The 18,724-nt window shown below is 36.1% G+C and overlaps 4 protein-coding genes across 19 annotated transcripts; 1 reads left to right on the top strand and 3 right to left on the bottom strand.

The window, feature by feature from the left end:
* Positions 1–1,124: 1,124 nt before the first annotated feature.
* On the bottom strand, positions 1,125–5,701 carry LOC140840198 (uncharacterized). 11 transcript variants are annotated; one of them, XR_012119874.1, is made up of 6 exons: positions 5,561–5,701; positions 4,361–4,831; positions 3,571–3,861; positions 2,065–2,262; positions 1,705–1,799; positions 1,125–1,142 (listed from the first exon to the last, which is right to left on the bottom strand). XR_012119874.1 is itself a non-coding variant. In XM_073207397.1 (6 exons), the coding sequence occupies exons 2-5, from the start codon at positions 4,799–4,801 to the stop codon at positions 1,714–1,716; spliced, it is 1,053 nt and encodes a 350-aa protein (XP_073063498.1). In that variant the 5' UTR covers positions 4,802–4,831; positions 5,561–5,701; the 3' UTR covers positions 1,127–1,142; positions 1,705–1,713. The 11 variants fall into 11 exon arrangements, 8 of the variants coding, with proteins under 8 accessions (XP_073063498.1, XP_073063496.1, XP_073063495.1 ...); XM_073207397.1 differs by having other exon boundaries at positions 1,127–1,142; positions 2,028–2,262; XM_073207395.1 differs by lacking the exon at positions 1,125–1,142 and adding an exon at positions 1,157–1,630 and having other exon boundaries at positions 2,028–2,262.
* Positions 5,702–6,137: 436 nt separating this feature from the next.
* On the bottom strand, positions 6,138–10,208 carry LOC140840197 (uncharacterized). 5 transcript variants are annotated; one of them, XM_073207390.1, is made up of 4 exons: positions 8,368–10,208; positions 7,464–8,274; positions 7,341–7,395; positions 6,138–6,757 (listed from the first exon to the last, which is right to left on the bottom strand). In XM_073207390.1, exons 1-2 carry the CDS (start codon positions 10,156–10,158, stop codon positions 7,540–7,542), a joined length of 2,526 nt encoding a protein of 841 aa, XP_073063491.1. In that variant the 5' UTR covers positions 10,159–10,208; the 3' UTR covers positions 6,138–6,757; positions 7,341–7,395; positions 7,464–7,539. The 5 variants fall into 5 exon arrangements, with proteins under 5 accessions (XP_073063491.1, XP_073063489.1, XP_073063488.1 ...); XM_073207388.1 differs by having other exon boundaries at positions 6,138–6,804; positions 7,341–7,403; positions 7,464–10,208; XM_073207387.1 differs by having other exon boundaries at positions 7,341–7,403; positions 7,464–10,208.
* Positions 10,209–11,199: 991 nt separating this feature from the next.
* Positions 11,200–12,077, top strand: LOC140840196 (PRA1 family protein F2-like). The gene has a single exon (XM_073207384.1). The coding sequence runs from the start codon at positions 11,402–11,404 to the stop codon at positions 11,948–11,950; it is 549 nt and encodes a 182-aa protein (XP_073063485.1). The 5' UTR covers positions 11,200–11,401; the 3' UTR covers positions 11,951–12,077.
* A 231-nt stretch (positions 12,078–12,308) lies between these two features.
* Positions 12,309–17,885, bottom strand: LOC140840195 (E3 ubiquitin protein ligase DRIP2-like). 2 transcript variants are annotated; one of them, XM_073207382.1, is made up of 8 exons: positions 17,704–17,885; positions 17,315–17,562; positions 16,399–16,498; positions 15,314–15,641; positions 14,753–15,192; positions 14,601–14,654; positions 13,176–13,248; positions 12,309–12,706 (listed from the first exon to the last, which is right to left on the bottom strand). In XM_073207382.1, the coding sequence occupies exons 2-8, from the start codon at positions 17,427–17,429 to the stop codon at positions 12,536–12,538; spliced, it is 1,281 nt and encodes a 426-aa protein (XP_073063483.1). In that variant the 5' UTR covers positions 17,430–17,562; positions 17,704–17,885; the 3' UTR covers positions 12,309–12,535. The 2 variants fall into 2 exon arrangements, with proteins under 2 accessions (XP_073063483.1, XP_073063484.1); XM_073207383.1 differs by having other exon boundaries at positions 17,315–17,556; positions 17,704–17,884.
* Between the last annotated feature and the right edge of the window lie 839 nt (positions 17,886–18,724).

Raw genomic sequence — 18,724 nt, 5'->3', positions numbered from 1 at the left:
TACTAAGAGCATTACTTTTTATTATGAATATGAGTAGGATTGACCCGTCTCATATATTATTATCCGTGAAACAGTCTCACATGAGACTCACTCTAATTTGAAAACCCTTGTTGGTAATTCTTTCACAAATTTGCTACTTCCAAGTTCCAATTCGACATTTTGCGGCTTGTCCTTTTGCTTTGAAGAGTATCTGAGACTGGCCCACCTGCCTAATAAATGTGACTTTATTTATTTTATTTTTCCTTCCATCATATAATAAATACTTAGGCTGATCGTTTGTATCGAAAGCTTGGGACTAGATTTCCAGATCTGATTGTAATAATCTTTTATACAAAATTCGGATGGATTTTATATTCTAAATCCAATTATAATAATCTCATCTCCAACTATATAAAAATACAAACTATTCAATCAAATTAAATAAAAAAATTCAGAAATATTTTTTCGTTATATAAAATATATACTTTAATAACACGCAATATGCATTCCAGTATAATTGTTTAAAACAAAATTGCTGCTTTTTTTAGCATCATTATATTAATCATTCGGGACTTTATAATACTAATTTGAGAAGGCTTGCGGGAAACAGGGTAAGGAAAGATTGCAACTTTTGAGGCATTGCATCATCTTTTATTACATACTAAAAAGCTTTAAAGAGAAATCATGAATTTGGGATCCGATGGAGATTATGTTTTTAAATTAGAGATAATTTCATCAATTTTGTGATTTTGCCAATCATAGAATTCATTTCAATTTTATATCATTCGATGACTTTACAAAATTTAAGTTATAATACAATATTTACTAATTTCCAAAAATATAATGAGTTGCTCAGTAGTTTGTGATGAACAATAATAAAGAATTAAATGTTCGAAAAATGTTAACAAAACAGTCGAATACTAAATTGATACTAAATTAAATATCAAAAGTATAACCTGTATGAACCAAGACTTTTGTCGGGAGGCGTGTTTGATGCCAAATAACTTTAAGAACTGTGGGCATAAACAAGGAGTTTAAATGATGCAAAATCCAGAGAGTTTCCTATCATCCCACGCGTTAGTTTTTTCTTCACCTACCAACTTCTCCCTCTTACGCTCAAATAAACATTTACATTCCCAGCTCCACACCGCTTACCGAACACGCTGCATTTCATAGAGAACTAAATGGAATATCTGGAGATGTTCTTGAACTAGAGTTTCGATGACATAAATCAAGTGTTTTGACATAGAACAAGCAATGCTTCAGGATGTAAACAACTTTAATTGACACCGAATTCGGTGTCGAACAAAGTAACAAGTGATCGTTCAAGTAAGGTCAAAGCATTTTCTAGTTTCACATGGATGTACTCCATCTTGCCCCTCAGATTCCGGATCACAAGTTTGACATGCAACAAAGCCCTGTGAAACATATAAATAATTTACATTGAGTGCAGCCAAATTAAAATCATTTTACTTTTTTGTGTTCTCAGTCGTCCCAGATTACGAGTTTCGCTTCCAAAATTACATCAACTGGCCCCCCATAAAAATCATGGTCTTCCCATGCAAAAGAATGCCCCAAATACCGCAAACCATGCATACAAAACAAATAACGATTGCAACCAAAGATTTCAGCAGCGACCCCAAGGATATTCCTATGACTATAAGGATGATTGTAACATATCAAGTTACATGCACGTCAGGAGTTCCAAATCAAGCAGTTGGTTACCTATACGGTTCAAAGCCCATTCTGAAGTGGCTGACAAGCTACAAATTCCTTTCTCAGATGAGGTACACACCATCCACTTCTTTTGTTCTTCGGATCTTTACAGCACAGAAGATTTGAGATATAAAAATAACCAAAGATTAAGATAGGTTCTTGAAAATAAGCAAGAATCACTATCACTATTTGATGCTTTAAAGGCTGAATCAGAACAGGGCGACACATCTTTTACACAGTTTAAAGTCAACAGTTACTGATATCAATGTATGCATACTGGAAATCATGAATTTGCATGGGTAGGGGAGAAGAATATTTAGATTGAGCCTCACTTGGAAAAATAATTATACAGATTCCAACGTTTGATACCAGGGAGCAGCCATAAATTGATGCATCTATTTGGAGCAGATGACTTATCATCCAATAGTATATGCCAAGAGAACGCTGGCAAATCCAGGTATCATCTTTAAACCTTTTGAGGTAAATGATCGTGCCTCCAACAGAGGCCCTGGAGAATGCAGGGGATTGAAGATTGATCAAATACATCCTTAAACAGAAATTTATGCCCTGCCAAAGGTGCATGGACAAAACTAACGTACATCACTGCAACAGATTATCAATAAAGAGTGCTAACCGGCAGTATACCAGTCAAACTCAATATAAATAGATGTGAAAAACAGTTAGCTTCCCATTGTCGAGATTTAGTAAATCTAATGAAATATCAAGAAGCCAATGTCAAGATGTCCTGAACTGAACAAATTCAGTATGAAAAATTTGTAATCTTGGAAATCTAGATCCAAGATCTAGATGCGACTCTTACAGGCTGATTTTCAGGTACACACGGCTGCACTTTGTAATTTGTCGTGGAATATGAATTTACATACTGGAGTTCATAATAATATACAATATTGAAGGAAAGAAGCAGAAACGAAAATGAATTCATAAGGAATCTGAAATCATATAGAGCAAATAAAAGTTATATTTATCACGCAGACAACGATTTCATGGAACATTGACCAACCTCTGGGTAGCAGCAAGAGATTAAGACTATTTGTAACCTATTCTCAGAGAACTAAAATAAAAAACAATAAATCACGACTAAAACATAATAAAAGAAATATAAGTATTTCATTGGAAGAGTATATACATTGAATAGAGGAACAAAAGTTTGCTATATATCAATTAATTAGTTACAATGTGCCCACTGCTTAATCTGGCAAAAGATATGATAACCAAGACTGAAAATGAAGAAGGTAGCATTCTTATCTTACAATTTGAAATAGAGAAGGAAAAGCATAAATGAATCTATGAAAGAAAGACATGAAAACAGCTTCTCTTCAAATATCATCTGACATGGATATCAGTTTTAGCAGAAATTAAGTGTTTCAGCTCCATCAAATGTTCATCATTTGAAATGTTGAGCATGGAGCGGAGATTTGTCAACAATGCTTCACGCTCCCAACTTAAGGGACCAGAAGCATATAAAGCTTCCAGAGTGTTGCTATAAGCATGCAACTCAAACCTATGAATACTAACTTCTAGTTCCTCTTTTGAAGGAGGTGGACAACTTTCTCTCACAGAATCTGAGCCATAACATGACTCTGCATCACTACAAAGGGCATCTGTCACTTGGCAAGACAATGGTATAAAATGACCAAACATGTTGTTTGTCTTCTGATTAGTCACACTACAACTACCTACAGAAGAGGCCTCACTCTGAGAATTACTTGACTCGGAGATCCTGGCCCTAGAACATCCAAGATCATCATTTTGTTTTGCTCTCTTGGCTTGATTAGATCTATATGATATATTTTTAAAGGAAGCATGCATGTTTTTTTTACCCAAAATCTCTCTTGGGTAAGCAACAGCATCTACCTTTTCGAGCACTGGGGCAGTAATTGTTCTCTGCCTTCGTCCATCCTTTTCAACTGCTTTGAATTTACAGACAGGTCCATTATGGGCTTCAGCCATTGTGTCGCCGTTGGGGGATATCCTCTTTAAAGACATTGCAGAGATTGCAGGAGACTTCCTAAAGCCAACATCATTGCCAATAAAATCTTTTTGGGTTGTAGGACATGCATTGGATAATGACATCTGAAAGTTCTTCTGGTAACAATTTGAAGTTGATGGCTTGCTAGCTCTTGTGCCCTCACAACTTTGGGCAATCTGAAGCAGGAAAAAACTAGAGATTAGATATTGAAAATCTGAAAACTGTTCAGATATATCAATGCATTAACAGAAAAGAATGATCAAAGTATAAAAATAATCAAACTGGAATTCATTGCTAGACACAACTTCAGAATAAACACTTCTACAAAAATTATATAACATCATGGACTTTGGTCTGAGAGATAAGTTATCCACAAATTTCAGTAGTTGCATTCCAAATTCCAGTCAAATGGGTAGCACTTACTCCTTTCGAGGCCAAAGCAGAAATCTTGAATGACCAGGAAGGTAGCAATATCAAGAAATAGCATTCGGAGACAAGACAATTTAATATGGAACCAAAAAATGCAACAACAAAAAAAAAACAATAGTCAAAGAAATCAGTGACAGAGAGAATTTTATGCCCTAACATGAGCCCATCCACCTAATCAAAATTTACACTCAGTAGAAAAAAATTGAATAGCACCAATAACATTAAAATGAGAAAAATGGTAAATACCTTTCCCATTAAAGTCCATTTGTCATGATGCCATGTTTGTCTCAACCTTAGGTTAGATTGGTCGATGATTAACTCCTTTGAAGACCCGATTATCCTAACTAAATATTTATTTTGAAATGTGGCAGCTGCACGATTGCTCATTTTTTCTCGTTTGGAACCCATAATCTTCACAATTGCAGCGATATTCCAGGAAAACTGATGGAACACCTCCACGATGTCACCAGAGATGCAGTTCTCTAAACCTTGGACTGGAGGAGGGTCTGGTCTCACAAACTCCCTTGATACAGTCTCCACCATCAGTTCCTTTTCCCCGCCAGGAGATGGATTATATAGAAGGCATAAAGAGCGGTCATTGCATGATAACACCTCAGCCAGACGCCATGAAACTGACCCCTCTTTTTTACTGATAACCTCCACTTTATCTCCTTTTCTGAATCTCATTATAACTGATGTAAGATAGATATGAATGTCCTGTATTAAGAAAAGAAATAATTTGATGCCTATCTATCAAACTGAATAAATATTAATGTCCGTTGGAAAGAGATTAAAAACAAATTGGCATCTAAAAACACGATCAGATTAAACACTAGGAAAGAGATTAAAAACAAATTGGCATCTAAAAACATGATCAGATTAAACACAAAGGACAACCATAACCACCTACATATTATAAGCAAGTTTAAATAACATCGCAGCTACATATTGATATAGATTTCTAAAGTTAAAAAGGCTTTTTTAGTATCTGCACTGTAGAATTCTAAATTCTATAGGTTCTTGAAAAAATTCCCAGGTCACCAAGGATATCACCCATAGTTTTCATAAAATTATTTCAAATCAGTTTGAAAAATATTAATTTACTGCAAAATTTTCAAAAAAACAAATCACATAAAATTAGTAGATATTCACCAGTTTATCGATAGATGGATATAATAACGCAACAATTACATTAATTCAATATCTTAAAACTCAACTCAATATAAAAAAAAAATTAAAAGGCTGCAAAAATTATTGATATCTTCTCAAAAAAAAAAACTTATAAAACTATCCTTCTTCTTCAGAAAAAAAAAAAGACGTAAATAAATTAGAAATAACGGAAAACAACGATTTTTATCAAAATGCCCAAATTAAAACAAATATATTTTATCAACTTTCTGGAATGAGATAATCGAAACTGAAACCCTAAAACTGAATAATACTCACCTATTCTTCAAATTAAGCCGAATTTTGATCTGGATTATCGAATTGCTGTAGCTTTGATTCCTTTAATGCTGATAGAAACAAAATTTCAGAATTTCACTTATTATATTCTAGGGTTTTTATAAAAAAAAAATCAATATGAAGTGCCACGTAACATTAATATAATATATAGAACAGTGCTCTAATCTTCAATTTCTTATTTTTTATAGTAACAAAGCATTAATTATATATTCTATATTATTATCTTTTAGATATAAATTAACTTCAGGAAATTTAAAATATATATATAAATGATAGATATCATAAAAGATTTGATAATATATTTCGACAGTTCTTAATAAAAATAAATAATAGAGACGGTCTTTCGAATTTTTATCTGTAAAACAGGTCAATCCTAACTATATTCACAATAAAAATTAATACTCTTAGCATAAAAAATAATACTTTTTCATTGATGATCCAAATAAGATATTCGACCCGCAAAATTGATCTGTGAGACCGTCTCACAAGAGTTTTTCTGTTTTTTAAGACCAACTTACAATCACAAAAGAAGTCGTATATAATACTATATTGTGTTACAAAATTATATAGCAATTCATGTAAAAATAACAATGGTAAAGTAAAACAACGTTATTAATGTAGAGAATCACGTAAAACAAATTATACAATGAACACTTGAAACAAATATTTATAAGAAACGTATAATAGCGAAAACACCCTTGATATTCTGACGTTTTAATTTATACCCCCAACTTTGGAAGCAAGTCTTTCACGCTCCATTGGTTTCCAAAAGACCAAGAGCCACTTGAACTAATAGTGCAAATCAGTCGTTTTTAGAAGGCCCTATGACATGTATACAGCTTCTGGTGCTTGTAGATGCTTGCTAGCCGTGAGGATACTCAAAATTCAGAAGAATAAAACTTCTGAATACCAACCAGTTTTCCACAGCTTGTTATTTTTGAAGATCGGAGCAAGCATTGCTCATAGATGGGTTCAAATCTTGAAGAGTGTCACAACTGTACATTACGTGGGTTCCTTCTGCATAACAAGAATGATTTCTGGAAGTTTGCAAATGCTTGAGAACTTTAAGAGAGAAAATGGACGATATCTCAATTGTTCTTCGTTCGTGATTTCACCCTTATTTGAACATCAGGCCAGGGAACTATAGGACAAAATGCAATTTTCTCTCTTCCTTCAGGCCTGCGAGGAAAAGCATTCCACAACAAAGTTTATTTGTTGTATGTTTCCTAATACCCATTGATAGGATATTGACATAAATCACATGCATATTGAGTAAACACTACGGAACAGTCATTAAGCCGAAAAGAAATAAAAATATTAACAATTTTTAACTAAAAATTCAGGAGCCGGATGTCTCAAGCAAAACCTTTCAAGCTAAATAAAAAGGTATAAAAGATTTAAAAGAATCCAGGAATAACAGTAGCAGATTCTAACGTTAATTCTGCACCAGATGTCTAAAATGCTGGTAAAGGTCAGAATTGCTCATGTTAAAAAAAAAGCTGTGTTGAAGATAATACCAATTTTAGAAATGTGTCATGTTCTTATGGACACAAGATGATGCTACATCAATTTTCTTTTTACATGTAGGCATTTTGTTCCAAGAAACAAAATTCTCAGCGAAAACTGAGTTATTCAGAATGTTACTAAGAGACAAGACTAAATATATAACTTGATTTTTGAGAAAGCTTTGAGGTGTAACTAGTTCAAAGTGAAAGCTCACTGCAAGTGAAACCAGATTAAGGACACATGAACTGTTGAGTACCTCAACTTCGTAAATCCTGCTCATTCTGGAGGCTTTAGTTCCCATCAAAGCACAACTGCACAAGGACAGAGGAACTTTGAGGACATAAATAAAATTTAAAAATAAGATGATGAATGGATTTACCATCTAGACAGCATTTACAAAGGAATTTCTCCTTTTAAGAAGCAAACTGTTGTATCGGTAATTCCAAGATGAAGGCTCATGTACATGAAGGTTTGACAGGGACATTGTTCTGTTTCAACTTTCCACTCACAAGAAGATCATATGTTGCATCATCAGGAGTGAGACCCCTATCAAGCATTTCATCGTGCAATCTAAAAGCCTCCATCAAATTTCCATCCCTAAAATATCCAGCAATTAAAGTGTTGTAAATAAGTACATTGGGCGTGACATTCTTTTTCTTCATCTCTTTGAGAATCTTGGCAGCATTTTCCACTTGTCCTTTGTTACAAAGGCCTTGTACTAGAACCGATAATGTGATAACATCCGGCACTATATTTTTGGCAAGCATTGCTTGATACAAATCTGTTGCGAGAACTATATTTCTCTCCTTTAGCAGCCCATCTATCAAAGTGGTGTAAGTTTCCAAATCACACTCGATCCCATCTGTCTTCATTTTCTCATAGAATTCAAGAGCTCCTTCCATATTCCGAAGGTTTTTGAAGCCACTGATCATGGTGTTGTAAATAACACCATTTGGAGATAGTCCCACTTGTAGGATTTCATCAAAAAGTTTGGATGCACTATTCATGTCATTTCTTTTGCTAAATGCGTTGATAAGGGCACCATATGCAGTTATATCCATCTTGACACCTTTTGCTTGCATCTCATTCAGCATTTTCAAAGCACTGCCCACCTTTTTGTTTTTGCAAAAGCCGTCAATCAAAGTGGTATGAGTGATTACATCGGGAACAGTTCCAGTTTTCGACATCTCCTGATAAACATCAAATGCAGAGTTTATGTTACCTTCCTTTATAAACCCATCGATGATGCTATTGTAAGTCATGCACATGGGACTAAAACCGACCTCCACAAACTTTTTCATTTGTTCTTTTGCTTCGATGGTTCTGCCAGCTTTGCATAAGCCACTGACAAGTGTGTTGTACATGAAATTGTTGGGTGTGATTCCCAAGTTCACCATGCGGTCAAATGTTCCAAGAGCCTTTTCAGTTTCGCCTTTCTTGAAATACCCGTTGACCAATACACTGTATGTAACAACATTTGCTTTCAAATTCCTTTCCCCCATTTCAGAGAGTAAGGTTCCTGCTCTCATTGTGTTCCCCATTTTGCAATTTCCAAGAATCATATTGTTATATGAAAAGACAGTTGGTTCGAATCCCTGATCAATCATTCCGTCCCATATTTTCTGAGCTTCATCTACCCTAGCTCCTTTACAAAACCAGGATATTAGAGTATTGTAAGTGAAAGCATTGGCAATTCGAGCCTCAATAGCTTCATCAAATAGCTTGAGTGCTTCCTCTATTAAGTGAGCTCTCACATATCCTTTAATCAGAGAATTTACAATGTAAACAGTGGGAAAAATGCCATTCAATTTCATTAGGGAATAGAGATCTCGCGCTTTCCCCATATTCCCATTTATACAGCATCCTTCTATCAAGACTGTGTAGGTGACTTCCTTCGGGGTAAGTCCATCTTCAACAACTTTATAAAACAATTCCAATGCACTCTCCAAAGCACCCTGTTGATAATACCCCTTAATCAAGCTAGTGGCAACAACCAAATTCAGGGGATACCCACTTCTGATCATATCATCCTTCAACTTCAACGCCTCTATCATGTTTCTTTGCTTTACACATGTACAAATCACGTTTGTAAATATACCCACGGAAGGAACCCAACCCTTTTCCTCCATCTCATTTAACAAGCCACATGCTATGGACGAATTTAATTTCATACAAGCAGCTCTAATCGCAGCAGAATACACACGTTTGTCTAGCTTAATACCTCTATCCTTCGCCTCCAAAAAGTATTTCTCAGCCTCATCTGCTTTACCGTCTTTCAAACACCTAGACATCATCACATTCACAGTGCCACAATCATAACTAACATTCTTCACCCCCAAGTCATCAAAAAATTCCCGGGCAGAATCAATCATACTTGCCATGACCAGTGCGCTCAAAAAGTTATTCAAAACAAAGACATCAGGCATTATACCATTGGAACTCATTACATTGTAACAATTCATTGCATCTTTCAGTCGCTCAGCTCTAACGTATCCATCCAACAAGTAATTAAAAACACGCGGGTTCAGTTCAAAACTAAATCTCTTGGCACAATTAATCAATCGATCCACAAGCGCATCGGATGAGGTGGGAAAACCATCAGATAAATAACGATTCAGCAAATTCCTAGCTACAAAACAATGTCCCCGGGAACTCACAAGTATATGAACCAAGATACAGAAAGGGTCGGGTATTCCACGCATGAAACCGCGCTGCTTCTCGGCCCAATTGAAATAACTGAGAGCATAAGCGGGATCCGCCCTGTGAGCTAAAAGAGTTTCTATGACCTGGGTCTCGCTCAAATCTGAGTTCTCTAAAATGGGGGCTTGAAAAGTTTGGATTTTGATCAAGTTCTGGGATTCTGGAGTTGAATGTGGCTTAACAGAGTCCAAGTGCGGAAGAGGTGTTTGATAAACGGTGAATTTGGAATAAGAGGAAGAAGAAGAAGATGCTGCTGCTGCTGATGATGATGATGATGATGATGATGATGATAGAGATGATAGAGATTTGAGGGGAACCAACGAAAAAAATGATCTTTGAGGAATCGATGAAGAAGAGGAGACGAAGCTTTTCATTTTCGGAACAAGGACCCCCAATTCACAGGCCGCACACACCTTACCGACCCCCCCCCCCCCCCCCCTCCCCCAAGGTGAAATCGGGATTAATAGCTTTGATAGTACTTTGTTTCTGGTTTCATGAATTCAAACCATTTGAACAACAATTTAGACAAGTACTTACAAATATTTTTTTAAAATTTAAATTTTTCAAAAATTTTATAAAATTTACAGCATAGATTTTATTTATTATTTTAAAACCATAAAAAAAATATTTGGATAACAATTTTTTTTAAAAAAATCATAAATTTTTTATACAAAAATATTTTTAGATTACTTGTTCAAACAGAACCTGATTTATTTATAATTTTTTTTAAAAAAGTTAATTATGTAATTTAAAGTGTATTTGTTTCTCTTTAATCAAACGGAACAAATTTATCATTGTGAAATGTTTGACAAGAAAGGTAACATTCAAACCTCACCCAAGAGAAGAAGGTATGAGCATTAAAGCATAATCTTCACCTAATTGTAATAAAATAAAATGAAAGTAATATATTATAACTATTTAATTTTTATGGTTATTTTTGTAGCTGATTTTTTTTCCATATAATTCTTCAAATAAAATATTTTTTGCGATTTTACGAAATCAATCATTAGCAAAAACTTGTGTGAAACGGTCTCACAAGTCGTATTTGTAAGACGGATCTCTTATTTGGGTCATCCATTAAAAAAATATTGTTTTTATGCTAAAAGTACTACTTTTTATTGTGAATATGAGTAGGATTGATCCGTCTCACAGATTAATATCCGTGAGACGGTCTCACATGAGACTCACTCTCGATCATTTACTAAAAAATAAAGTCCAAATGAGCTATAATTGTTAGCAAGTCTGTAAAAGAGGTGGATTCTTGTTGATTAAATCCCCCCCATGGGAATCTAGATCCTAATTCTGCCAAGGGCAAACAAAGATATCTATATTGTTGTCACACGACTTCAACTTCGTATCGTCGAGTTACCCCCTAAATCGTGTCTCTTAAGTCTTTTAGACTGAATGCGATTTTTCGTGTTATCTATATTTATCGAAAGCTGGCATTTCCAGCCCACAGGCCTTTTTCCCACTTCGCCTTTATTTGGCGTCGACCGCCGCGCTAGCGTCGCTCAGATTAGCCCCAAACGGCGGCGTATATACACTACACAAGCCTCCTTTCTTATTACATTTCCATGCTCTACTAGTTTTCATCTGCAAATCCTAATAAACAGAGAAATGTCAGCCTACTCCGGCGGGGAAGCCGGTGCCTTCTCGCGATACAGGTCCCGCACCCAGTCTCTCTTCGCCACGCGCCGCCCATGGCGCGAGCTCCTCGCTCACCCGTCGTCATATTCCATACCGTTCAGCTTCGGAGATTTCTCCTCCCGCCTGAAGCGCAACCTCAATCACTTCCGCGTCAATTACTCTATGATTGTGCTTTTCATCCTCTTCCTTAGCTTATTGTACCACCCCGTTTCGATGATCGTCTTTATTGTGATCTTCGCGTTCTGGTTCCTCCTCTATTTCTTTCGCGACGAGCCGATCGTGGTGTTCGGTCGGATGGTGGATGACCGCGTGGTGTTGATTACGCTCGGAATCTTGACGATGGTGGGTTTGGTTCTCACACATGTTTGGTTGAATGTTTTGGTCTCGGGTTTGATCGGAGCAGTTGTCGTAATATTGCACGGGACTTTTCGGGTTACCGAGGATTTGTTTTTGGATGAAGAAGCTGCCGCTGACAGTGGATTGCACTCCGTGGTAGGAGGTAGAAACGCTAGGTTTTGATTTTTTTGCAGAATCACATGGTGAATTAGGTTTTTTGGTTGAATTTCGAGCAGTGTTGCTAAAAAAAATCATATCAAATGTCTGATATTATCCCATCTCATTTTTAATATTTTTTTTGGGTTTTTCATATCTGATAATCGAAATTTAGGTTTTGGAGTCGATTCTTTTTTGGGTAAGAATGGATGTATGGTTGTCATAAGACGAGATTTGTGTGTCGGCGAGTGGTTTACTCTTCAAGTTTTTTAAGTTTGTGGATCAAGAAATTATGGTGATTAAAGAGTATATTGAACAAAAGAACCACGAAAAATGAATCCAAAGGCTTCACTACAAAGAAAAGCTAAGGCTTACAATACCAATCTTGATGTAAAGAGTATAAATTGTAATAAAAACTCGATCTTGATGTCCGAAAATGTCAGCCGATATAATCCTCCAAGGAGTTCATTGCCGAGTACAATAACTGTCCATACTTAAAATGTAACGAATATAGCACAAATGTTAAAAACTCATAGGGGCAGGTGTAAAGAAAACACGGGCGACGGAACTCAGACCATGTGAAAATCATTGTGAAAAGGGGTTGGGGGCCATTCAAGGATCAGGAACTTTACGAGCGTAGCCCAATACCATCACGAAATCCTTTGCAGACGAACCGATAGTGGCTGATACTCTCTCGGTAGACGTAGCTTGAAGCCATAGATCAACAAGATTGTTCAGTGTCAATGTGGGGATGATTGGCTGTCCCATGCATTTGATTTCAACCTACAATAATTTAGCAGAAAATATGATACAGTATCGTTGCTGCAAAAATAACCCTGGCACCTTAAAGACTCCATCTTCTATGCAATAAATGTGCAATGAATATGGTTTAAAATATGGACCAGATTAGATACACAAACATGTGAACTAAAAAAATTGATCTTTTTATGTATTTAAAAAATGTTTCGTTAACCTTTTAGAGTAATTTCAAAAGAAAAGAAGCAGTTTTATATTTGGATAAAAAAGAGGTTTAATTTTTTTAAGAGTAGGAGCGAGCTCAAAGTACGAATTTTTCTTTCTGGCTTCAAGCTTTTCAAGAGCGTTATTTAAATGCCAATTTTTTTCACCGCAAGTGCTTTTTTTAATGACAGACTTTTCACTGAATTGAATGAAACATGCTCACTGACTAGATATGATATAAGCTAGATTTGTATCAGAAGTAAGTTGTAACAAATGGGGTGAATGAAGTTACCTCGTCTTCTCTAGTGAGGTCTAACTTCCTCGTGAGATACTTCTGAATAGAAGAAACCGGAATATTCCCATCCCTGCAAATTTTGGATTTGGTAAAAAAGACAATTACTTGCATGATAACTAGAACACTTTTTAAACATAAGTACGCGTGCTCTATTAGAGTAATCCAGCTGAATCAGGGAAAGTGTACGAGACTTTGTGAAACAATCGAAGCATACATCATGGAAATGTAAAGTATTTATTTGTCAAGAAAAAAGGAAATCCAGAGAACTCTGAAGTCATCCAACAAACTAAAATCCTAAAACCTCAAGACTTTCCAACATTTTTAAAAGGGATGGAAAGAAACCATCTCAGATTTGTGAATGCAACCAGTTACCAATATATTTATGTAAAACCTCAAAAAAAAATTGCCACTGATTCGGAGGATAAAGACCAAAAGGCAGCTGATAGAAAATCAAGAAGAAAACAAACGGTTTACATCATTCAGCTATACACAATAACGTAAGTGACAGAGATACCATAGGATGGGTGGGTGAATGCAACTTGATTGCTCTCGCCCATGATACTTAGGTGTTATATTTGAGACATATTATTGTGTGATTCAATTGAGAGCAGAAGCTTCCTACATTACAGATGAGACTTGTTCAGCTCTAAAGCTCATCCTATGTCCACTAATTAGAGTTATTCGATACATGCAATCCAAAATTGTCCAGCGGTAACTTCCAACCATTTATTGTCAGCAGCCACTAAGTTTATACCACAAGAGAGTTGCTGAAACTGACAGTTCGTATTAATGACGTTCCAATGTAATCTATAAATGATTACATGTGAGGTGCAGGAAGGTTGGATGTAAAATAATATTTCCTAAGAACATTACGAAAAACTACGGTTATTACAGGAATTTATGAAATATGGATGTGCAAATGGATGCAACGAAATTGGCGATCAAAAACCCAGCAGCAAAATCAATTCCAACAAATAATACCCATTTCAGACCACCCCACACCACCTATCATCCACAAACCCCCCAGTGTAAAGGGTGTGGTTCACTGAAAAACTATTACTCTGTGCGCAAGGAATGACTAGATCTTTGAAAGAAATGGGGGAAAACAAAAGACGAGATGCTTAAAATGAACAGTTAAAGCAAAAGAGAGTAATATCTGATACCAGTAACAACATCCAATGCATAAAAAAAGATGTCAAATCACTTTGTTACTAAGTAATTATACGAACTCCAACAAAACCCGCAGGTGACGGCATGCTGGATTCAAAGAGAAGAGTAACTTGCCAAATCACTTTGTTTTGTATCAACTGAGTGAATTTGTCATAAGTAACTAACGCATGCTATATCCGGCAGATGTAAGAAGACAGCAATACAAAAGACACTGTTAAATTTTAAAAAGGTGTAAGCTTCAAGGAATCTTACTTAATTCTCAAGTAACTTGCAGAAATCTGAGGCAAGGGTGCTGCATCTCCTTCCCTAAACATATATATCGCAAATAATTAGAGAAATATAGATGTAGTCAACGTCAATAATTTTAGCATGGTCAGTAAGAAGATTACACTAAAACTGCTTACTGTTCATCAGCTGCCATCAACGAGAACCAAATTGGATGATTTTTTCTCTCAAATCTAGCACTTGTGGCGTCGATCAGAGCCTGGGGAGTAATCCTGCATTCTCCAAAATTTGGAGCCTTCTTTTGCCGAATTCTACGCAGCTTTTTAGGCTTTTCTGATTCTGGAGGAATATAGTCATTCTCATCTTGAGCTTTTAATTTCTGCCTGTGTTCCTTGTTCTTGGCTTTATTAAGAAGTCCATCACTGTCATGGGATTGCACAGCCGATGATTTAGCAACTGAACCTTGGGCTCCATACTTTGAAGATTTGCTCCTGTTTGCTGCCTCCACCAAACAAGTTAAAGGCTTCCAGATATCAGCTTTCCCTTCCCAAGGCGAAGAACCATTTTCTCTTCCCTTATCAGAAATATGGTTATTTGATGGCTCCACAGCAGCATTGTTCTGCAGCAACAATATCAGTAAGCATGAACAGCGACGTCTATCGACAAAAACAGGGAATTTGAGGCCCCCACTGCAGGAAAGCTGTACTAACGGTCATAAGCTTCAGAACTATATCTCATACCTGCCTCGTATTTTGAGTAAGTTTGTTTAATGTCTCTGGAGAGCTAGAGCTTTCAGGATGGTCCTCGGTGGAGTCATCATCTTTCTTAACTGGCTTCTCAATAGTAAAACTAGAACCTCGTGATGCTTTTCTTGCAGTGAATTTTGACCTTCTTCCAGTCATTCCACTCTGTGCTGATACTCTGGGAGTGCTAACCACCAATGATGAGAGAGACCTTTCCTTTCTCTTCGCAGGTAATGAAATAGGAGTTGCAATTTCGGGGGACTTCACTTTTATCCTCTTGTAAGGAAATATTTTTGCCCTTACATCTTGCAAATTATGATCCGGCCTGTTAGTGTCGAACAAATTAACGACATGCTTAATAAAAAATGTTCCTTGTAGATAATTATACAGCGACAACACAGCCACACATCCAAAATAAACACAATTACAATATTATACAGTGACAACACAGTCACACATCCAAAATAAACACAAAATGAGGCCGCTATTGAAGTGTACAAACAAATCCATTCACGATAACATGCAAGCATTACTAAACATAGAAGTTATCATGTTTTGGTTTCAACTTTCAAGGTTCCTATTTCATTTGACATGGACTCTCTATTCTTTCACTGCAAAGAAGTGCACAACAACGAATCCAATTCCTCTGTGTATTTGGCAGGGACTGCTGTTGAGCAGCTAACAAGTCCATGTCAACTGGATGTATGATCATCAGAAGCATGCCGTACACATGACAACAAGAAGCACGTCATTTTCATTTCAAATATCAGATTTCAATGACTTCACACAGAAAACAAAACCATGTGTCCCCAAAATTACAACTGTCAATGAATTCTAACCTGTCAGATTTTGAGGTGGGAATAAAAGTGAAATAAAAAGTATGAGTTAAACACGTGAAGGAATGCAATGTGCTGCATAATTCTTCACTAACTAGTCGAGGAAGGACTATAATGGACCAACATATTTCTTGTGAGGTTTGTGGGTCCTTAAGCATGTTTATGTCTTCACATACATGTATGTGAGAGAGATAGATGGCAATAATGCACAACTGGGGAAAGAAACGATAAGTTTGAAGACCTGACCTCAATTTCTCCAATGGAACACAACCCAAATCTATATTGCATACGGGGCAGCATTCCATTTCTTCGTCTGACAGCTTCTTGTATATACATTTCTGGCAAACTATATGATATTCACAAAAGAACATCAAGTTCACATTAAAAGAAAAATTCATAAAACAACGCGGAGAAAACATATAAAAAACTTATTGAAGCACAAAAAGTCCAAACTAGGAATGGTTAAAAGATGTCATTGAGAGTCTGAGACATAAAAAACAAATTACTTTTATGTGCAAATTTTTGTATCTTTCTCCAAACACAGCAAAGTGCTTGTCACAAAAACGAATTACATTAGTTGCCTGATAACCCATAGTTAATGCCGCCCAAATTTTTATCAAGATCTTTAGTCACAGTGGTTCAAGACTTCAATCATATCAAGTGGGGTAGGCAAAGGACAATAGAAAGCCATGTGTCCCCAATCAGATACTATGTTGGTCCGCTAGTGCATCAAAACCAAAGCAGATAAACGTCCCCATTTAGTAAATTAAAGGCATTCCTATTTCCAAGACTATCACCGTTACAATGTTCTAGGACATATGAATCAGACCATTAGAACAGGAAACCCATCAAGAAATTCAGCTCAACAAGCATATAAATTTCTCCACTGACAAACTCAATCAAACGTTTACATAATGCGACAGTTCAGACCAGACAGAAACTCGCTCGGAAGCACCAAAGCATAAAAACAAGCTCAATTTACCCACGAAAAAATCCAATTACCCTGATAATTAACGCGCAATCTGAACGACAATCCCAGATGCCAGCGAAACCCAGATCACCAAGAAACACAAAAACGCTAAAAAGCAAGTCAAAATTGGAATACCCTTCCACGAATACAAGAAAAAACACGATTGAAAAAACACCATCGAGCAGCACTCACACGTGTGGAGACATTCTACAATAGTGGTTGCGTCGCGGAAGAGCTTGTGGCAGAGGGGGCATGTCATGCATGGCACCACCGCCTCCCGACTCACCTTCACCACCTGATGCGACATCGTATGACCCAATTCACCTAAATAAACGATATAAAACCACAGCTCTTGAACCCACGTATCTTATTCGGTGCATGCTGGCGCCATCTTGTGAAAGGATGAGATTTACGTCCACTACTTGTTGCTACATCTGCATCTGCATTAAGCCCACATAACAAACCCACGATTAACACCACAAAATCAGTTGACCACGAGTACCTGGATAATAAACACACACAAAATCTAGGAGGAACACACGGTCACACACAGATGTGAAAGGGATTATAGTTATACGGACCCGTAAATCTGAGGAAAGGGGAATTGGTGAAATGAGATTTGGGGGAAAATAGAACGTGGGCTAGAGCCGATGGGGTCTCGTCGACGATCTCTCCCTCTGCGTGTATGAGTGTGTGTCTGTGTGTGGGGGTTTGGAGTCGAAATCGAGAGAGAGAGAGAGAGGGGTCGGAGGGGGCTTCGTATATGAACCATATTCCTGTAATTAGTTTCTAAGTAAAATCAATTAATTATTAGATTTACTAGTAATCCTTTACCACATGGATTATTCGAAATATAATTTGAAATTAAAAAAAAAAAAAAGAAGCTAATTTCATAACCCAAATTATAGCACATACAATATATAACACAATGTAAACAACATATTTATGAAAAACTGCAATATTATTTAGCTTGTTTTTTCGATTTTCATTATTAGTGTTCACAAATTCATCTTCAATTTCACAAACATTAGCATTACGTCAAAACATCGCATGAGTGCAACTGTGCCGTTGCACATTATTATCGTTCGTGCGGGCGACGGCGTTGTGTGAGGCATGCCTCCGAGTTAGGACTTAGGGCTCATTTTAACATGTTGACTAAAAAAACCAAATAAATAGGAAACTTTTATAATTTCTGTTGGACATTTTTATCCTCCAAATCACGTGGCTGGGTTCAAATATTTGGTCGAGATTTATATATTGAGCATAAATTACTTTACAATAATGTTTAGTTTACTTTCTCTCTATATTTTTTTATTGTATAGTAGAAATAATAATAATAATAATAATATACTAAAAATAATAATTTGAGATATGTCAATTTCCTCTTTAACATCCAAGAATTTTATATTGAGCATAAATCCAATATTATGGGTTTTCAGTTCATTTAGGAATTATTATTATTATTATATATTATTATTATTATTATTATTATTATTATTATTATTATTATTATCTATTAAGTGACCAAACCCTTGGTGGGCTATTAAGAATTGGGACCGCTCAACAAACGCCCAACCACCTGACTCTAAACCAAATTAATAA

Source organism: Primulina eburnea, chromosome 8, assembly GCF_022965805.1.
Source record: "Primulina eburnea isolate SZY01 chromosome 8, ASM2296580v1, whole genome shotgun sequence".
In the NCBI taxonomy this organism is placed as follows: domain Eukaryota; kingdom Viridiplantae; phylum Streptophyta; class Magnoliopsida; order Lamiales; family Gesneriaceae; genus Primulina; species Primulina eburnea.
This window is presented reverse-complemented; position numbering and strand designations above follow the sequence as displayed.